The sequence below is a fragment of the Scleropages formosus genome, chromosome 11, assembly GCF_900964775.1.
Source record: "Scleropages formosus chromosome 11, fSclFor1.1, whole genome shotgun sequence".
NCBI classification, from domain to species: Eukaryota; Metazoa; Chordata; class Actinopteri; order Osteoglossiformes; family Osteoglossidae; genus Scleropages; species Scleropages formosus.
This window is the reverse complement of record NC_041816.1, coordinates 12,770,154-12,776,987: the sequence shown is the minus strand read 5'-3', so window position 1 is coordinate 12,776,987 and position 6,834 is coordinate 12,770,154. Positions and strand designations below refer to the sequence as shown.

General features: G+C 39.8%; 1 protein-coding gene across 1 annotated transcript; it reads left to right on the top strand.

Annotated features, from left to right (window-relative positions):
• The first annotated feature begins 235 nt into the window (after positions 1-235).
• prc1b (protein regulator of cytokinesis 1b) lies at positions 236-4,902 on the top strand. Its single transcript, XM_029256372.1, has 12 exons — positions 236-307; positions 565-687; positions 865-1,098; positions 1,347-1,517; positions 1,598-1,747; positions 2,011-2,158; positions 2,508-2,644; positions 3,437-3,532; positions 3,636-3,782; positions 3,886-3,996; positions 4,356-4,541; positions 4,812-4,902. The coding sequence occupies exons 2-12, from the start codon at positions 577-579 to the stop codon at positions 4,857-4,859; spliced, it is 1,539 nt and encodes a 512-aa protein (XP_029112205.1). The 5' UTR covers positions 236-307; positions 565-576; the 3' UTR covers positions 4,860-4,902.
• Positions 4,903-6,834: the final 1,932 nt, after the last annotated feature.

The window sequence follows — 6,834 nt, the reverse complement described above, 5'->3', positions numbered from 1 at the left end:
ATCATAGTGACTTGCGGTGTACAGTATGAAATCTACTGTACATAAATAAAAGCAACTGTTTTCTCAGGATGGCTGCTGTGTCCATCAGAAAAAATGTGCAACCTGAATATTTTCCATGAAATGCATGGCTTAAAAATGTATAAACCTCTTTTTTTTTTTTTCTTTTCTTTCCAGTGAAGTACTGGCAGCTGAATGTGTGGCATGCCTGAATAAAGCATTATGCCATCTTAAAGACATCTGGGAGGAAATTGGAATCCCTGAGGACCAGCGATTACAAAGGACACATGTAGTAAAGAATCATATTAAAGTGAGTAAAAGAGCCAAAAGCAGAAACTGTTTAAATGTATGGTTCTGCCATGATATATTGCTTGGCATTCTGAATGGCTGAATACTATTCTGGTTCATATGGTGGGATATGATAAATGAACTGTACTCTAGAATTACATGTCTGCACCCAAGTCTCTCCTGTTGATGTAATGCACTCTTTGCACTTTTTTTCTTTGAGATCTTTGTTGCTTTGGAGAAAAGTGTCTGCTCAATGAATAGTTGTAAATGTATTCATAGGGCTTACTCGAGATGATGATTACAGAAGAGGAGAACCTGAAGAAACGATTGAAGAGTAGTATAGAGACCTGTCACAAAGAGCTAAATGCAGTTTGCAAGGAACTTCAAATACCCCCATTCGAGGTAAGTTGCAAGCAACAAGCCAAAAGATGCTGAAAATCACTGCAAAAGGATATTTCACTATGTACATCCATCCATTGCTTAGTTATTCAGCAGTATCAAAATGTACATTTCTTAAAGTAAGAAAGAAAAGCTGGACTTCAGATAGTGGTTGAATATGTATTTATTGTGTGTGCTCAGCAGGAAGAAGGACTTACAATGCTGCAGATAGAGAAGGATGCTCGGACTCGACTGGAGGCCATGATAAAGCAGAAGAGCCAGAGAATGCAAGACCTGAAAGCTTTGACCCTGCAGGACCAGGATCTATGTGACGTCCTATGCACAGACCCATATTCCATTGCCCCTGATGTGGTCCCTTCGTTGGATCAGCTGGATAACTTCCGCCATCGCATTGCAAGCCTCACTGCAGAAAAGGTGTCATTTTTATTGGGCTCTTTTCTCTTTTTGGAGTTGATTTGTTGTTCAATGTCCAAAAGGTAACTAGGAAATATTGACTGAGAGGTTGCAAGTTCACATCACAAGATGGGCACAGTTTGAGATAATTTGGTTCTGAAAATGTTCAACTGTACAGTTTTGTGCATTTTTACAAGTGAAATTGCTTTTTATAACAGTCCCCATAGGTACTTATAAACATTATGTGGTTCTTTTATACGTGATCTAAGGAACGACGACGTGCTGAATTTGTCAGCCTAAAAAAGCATATTATATTATGCATGGAGGACCTTGACCAACTGCCAGAAACAAGTTTTGAGAGGGATGTGGTGTTAAAGGATGGGAAGGCCTTTTGTTTATCTCACGAAAACATTACATCCCTCAAACTGCTCCTCAGGCAGGTGAGCACCAGTCTTTCATCTTCAGCCAGATGAACATACACATAGTATTGAATAGCTGTGTCTTGTATCAATGTGTTCAGCTGGAGGATCAGAAAGCTGAGAACGAGGTCCAGTGTACTGCCTACCGCAAAGAAGTCCAGAAGCTGTGGGAACGGCTGCAGGTTTCGCAGGAGCAGAGGGACGCATTCTCAGATCACATGGTTATGTCCAAGAAGAGGAACCTTGAAGCTGTAAGGAGACATTTACTCTAGATGCACTTTCTAACTCAGAATGACAAGCTAAATGCTACAGCATGGTGGCACAGCAGGTAATAACGGTGCCTCACATATCCTAGGCTGTGAGATTGGACTTAGGTCAGAATCCAGGCGGTCAGTGTAGGGTTTTCATGTTCTTGTGTTTATGTAGGTCTCCTGGATGCTCAATTTCCTCTGACAATTTTCATACCTAATTCATAATTAAAATGTTTAAAAACTAACTGAAATTTCCTCTTAAGTTAAAAGTAGAAGTGAAGCGTCTTGAGGAGCTAAAACTTCGAAACATTCAAGAAGTTATCGAAGTAATTCGAGGAGAGGTGGCCTTGTACTGGGAGAAGTGTTTTTTCAGTGCTGATCAGCGTCAAGCCTTCCTGCCATACTATGATGGTAAGTTTCCTGTTTCAGTGCTTTCTCCGTATGTGGCTACCTTCTTCTGCTATTGATGGGTCTTGGTCATATTTATATCGGTGAAATACATCAGCATAAAGGAAGGATGCACAGCTGTGGTTGTATTGGGCAGCAAAATGTGCTGGTGTTTGTTGTGTTTCAGCTCGTAATTGCAGTCACCCAGAAAGCATGTTGCCTCACCTGGTGTTTCAGGTGTCAGCCAAGCTCTTAAGTGCTCTCTAAATCCTTAAGGACTTGGGCCTCTGAGGACTGGGACTTCATTCCTCTTACATTAAAGAAGAGAGTGACACTTCTGAGCAAACTCAAGTAAATGTTACTTTCTTTCCAGAGAATTTGACTGACGACTTGTTGCATCTCCATGATGCTGAAATCCTACGGCTCAAACATCATTATGACGAACACAAAGAGCTTTTTGAAGGAGTTCAAAAGTGGGAAGGGAGTTGGAAGCTCTTCCTGGAGCTTGAGGTGTGTGCATGTTGACAAGTGTTTTGTTTTGTGGTGCAGACACATATAATATATATTATATATATACACACACACACACACACACACGCATTTGCCATAAGACACTTCTTACTCACAAATAACACTTTTACGATAACTGTGTAGTGATTAAAGGACAAAATGTCATCTTTGTAGACTTTTAATGTTGGCCTGCAAGTAGTTTGGGGACCTTGAATCTATTTACAAGCGGTCCTCGATTTACAATAGACTTCCATTCCGGTCACCCAGTTGTAAGTTGTCTTTATAAGTCTCAAATTCCCTTATTATTTGAACCATATAGATATATAAACAATTAACATACATGAATGCTACCTTGTGTAACATTGTTGTATTTTTTTAGTAATTTTTCAAATTATTCATGTTGAAAGATAATAAGCAAAAAAAAATATTATGCAATATTTTTATGCTGCACTGTTATTTTCAGTTCTAAATCAGTTTTTTGGGGGGGCTTTTTCTTTTTAGTACCATCGGAACATTCCCTTTTTACTTTCTAGCCATTTTAAATAAAAAGTAACTTGAAGGAAATCAAATGAAAACTATTCAGACACCCAAACAGTGCAGATGGAGCAGTTGTTAATAATAATCAAAATAATACATGTAATTGGATGGCTGTCATGAGTCACATATGTCCCAGTTTGAGGACCACCTGTGTGTATAATGGAAAGTGTTTGGTGATGGAAAGGAGAAATTTATTCTTAACATATTGAATTGAATGAAGAGCTCCATAATTACATAGTTACTGTTTTTTGACAGAAAAGAGCAACCGATCCCTCTCGATTCACTAACAGAGGGGGAAATCTTCTGAAGGAGGCAAAACAAAGGGCTGACCTGCACAAAAGCTTGCCAAAGGTGGGGATGTGAAAGGAAAAGTAAACTTTTTTTTGATTCTGATTGAATGTCTGAAACTGCAATGCTGCTGTGCTGATATGCTCTCATGCATTGTGTCCCCAAGCTGGAGAAGAAGCTCAAGGCCCAGATTGAGGTGTGGGAGCAGGAGCAGGGCTGTGAGTTCCTGGTCAATGAGCAGAGGTTCCTGCAGTATGTGGAGGGGCGGTGGGAGCTCCACCGAATAGAAAAGGAGCGGGAAAAACAAGAGCGGGTAAGGGGATGACATTCAGTTTTGCTCACTGTAAAGAACATGAGCAGTGTTGCTTTTGTGTTGACAGAGTTGTTGTTGTCTATTCTGGTAATCCCTGCCACAGCTTCTGAAGAAAAGTAAACAGATTGAGGAAGACCTGCTCTATGGCACTTCTGTACGAACACCATCCAAGAAGAGACCCCCAGGAACTACCACACCGGGCAAAACGCAAAAGGTAATATTCGTTATTGTTTAAGCCATTTAACAAACAGATTTGATCTATCCTACTGTATTGTGTACAGTTTTCATGCTTGTTCCCACTGAACTCTCCAATCCAACATTGGTTGGCTATCATTTTACATTTTTCTTGCTGTTGCCAGCATAACATTATAGCTTCAGACTCTGTTTGCAAATACATCTCCTTTTTGCAAGGAACAGCTCAATCCAAGTTTGAATCCCACCTCCCACTGTAGTACCCTTAAGCAAGAGAAATACTACCCAGCTGTCTAAAAGGGTGAATCATTGTAAATTGTTTTGGGAAAAGGCATATAAAGTGTAAATGACATTTTCTTGTATGTTTTAATTTTTCCAAAGCATGGTCTTGCTGTTCGGACCCCAGGGCGGAGTAAGCCTGCTCGCATAGGCCTGCTGGAACGTAACAAGGAGAACATGTCTCCCCTCAGCGGGACTGCTGTGAGCGGTGGGTGGGGGGCACAGGCTGGTCACCCACAATGCAGCCTCAGCCCTAGCTCTGTTGCCAGCACCTATTCTGAGTTTGCGGTAATTTTCAAGTTTATTATACCGGTGAAAAGTTTCTCAATCTTCAGCAAAGCACAGTCTGGGGATATGTGGATAAGTTGAGGAGCTAGTATATTTACTTTTTTGGTTGAAAGCTATTAGTGGTCCTTGACACAGAAATGAACAAACACTGTAGTGCAGCATTTGTAGAGTTCATTGGACACCCGCAGTACAATTACAAACCATTTCTACATGTCTGTCCAACTACAGACTCTCCTTCAGGTAAGCCTTTCACAGTCTATTTTGTTTTAGAAGGAAACTGTCAGCGCAGCATCAACTATCCAGTCCAAGACTGTATGAAAACTGATCACTTAGTTTCCCAAAGGTACAGTTCTGTCCCCCCCTCTGCTCCACATCTTCTGCACATGCAACTTCTGTTATTCTTATTATTACTTTCCTTATTTTTGGCATTGTGTATTGTTACCTGGGGCCAACATAATACTTTGCAACTGTCATAAAACCATTTAGCAGAAAGGATTAAAAAAAAAATGCCTCATATTATGCAAGGCTTTGTGTTAATTAATGAAGAAAAAGTAATTGTAGTCTATTGTTCAGTCATATGGACTGGCGTCCCGTCCGGGGTGTGTCCCCTCCCTCTTCAGCCTTACACCCTGTGTTGCCGGGTTAGGCTCCGGCTCACCGCGACCCTGCTCGGGACAAGTTGCTTCAGTGTGTGTGTGTGTGTGTGTGTGTGTGTGTGTGTGTGTGTGTGTGTGTGTGTTTTCAATCATATTTAAACTTCAGATAGGTACCTACATAATCTGCCAGGTAACCCTTTTCATACATTACTGGGAAGTTATACTGCATATAACTATTGTTGCCTTCCTTTGCGTCTTCTCAGCCTCAAAAATGTAAAATTTTACATTTTATTTGGCCAACTTGTTATTGGTAGTTTTCACCAAATATGATCAATTGTAATTGTTAATGCTATTTTTTTTTTTTTTAAATGAACAGAAAAATTTTGATCATTATTAAATATGAAAGATTTGCTATACATTGTGCATTTTACTTCTTGATTTCTAAATCCAGTTTTTAACTCAGTTGATGAATGAGTAGAGATGCAGGATACAGTTTTGCTGTCTGGTCAACTGTCATAGTGCTGTTTCTTTTGCAATTAAGTCTAGCTAATTTTATTGGATGTACTGTTGGCTTCTCCATTCATAAGCTACAGTAACTGCTCAGAGTCAATTCTGAATATCAAAGGTGAACTGCACAAAGTATATTTCATCTTAAAATTTCTGAGTACCCCAGGTAATTTTCAAAATAGAGTGAACATGGTTTTGGTTTTAATATTCCTTCTTTGTTGTTATTTCATAGCGAGAGCTCTCAAAGGCATCATCCAAATCTAACAAAAAGTCAGAAGCCCTGAACTCAACCATCACTCCCACTTGATGCTGAGAGGATTTTGGACAGCAATGACTGGAATCAAAGGCCTGTTACTGTATGAAACTACCATTTAAAATACTGCATGACTGCATGGAAAAATAACTGTATTGCTTTTATTGTAACAGATGTTTTGAATGTTACACAGATAATAATTTTGTTCTTTGTTACACTTAATGCTTTTGGAAAGGCTTTTCTTTATTATCTTCGAGGTTTATATAATTTCCAAAAAAGGTTCTTATTACAGATTATTGCACAGAGCATTGCACCTTATGCTGTTAAATATTCTAGAAAATATTTAATAGTTTCACAACTTGTACAGTGGGTCCTCTGAATTATTTGGAATGGAAAGTTGATGTGGTTTCTCAACGTTCTTAGCCGAATTTGATGCAAAGTGGGTCAAGAGCTCATCTTCAGTTTTATTATTCTATTCTATTCTAGTTCTGTATGCAGCTGCTAGTGTATCGTGCAGAGGGAAAACAACCGGGGTATTGGAGTAGTGGCTACTTTTGAGAATTGCATATCTGTCTATACTGTAGATCTGTCTGTCTGGTGAAATGCATATTTGTTTATGGAGTTGTAAGGTGCATTGGAGAAAAGCATCTGCTAAATGTAAATGTCAGCAACACAAAAGCTCTGCATTTTAGACCGGAACACAGCAGCTATGTCTCGCTTGCTCGCTTATTCATATTGAACCGCTTGCAGAGACCGGGCTGGAGAACGGCCTCGTGCACATATCTGAATGCTCAGAGTCCCCTGGCTGAGTATGTGTGCCTCCCTGGGGAAAGGAGAAAGGAGGAGGAGAAGAAGAAGGAGAAGAGGGGGGGGAAAAAAAAAAAAAAAAGCACAGTAAAGAGCTAGAGCAGGTTGCTGATAAACAACACGGCGCTTA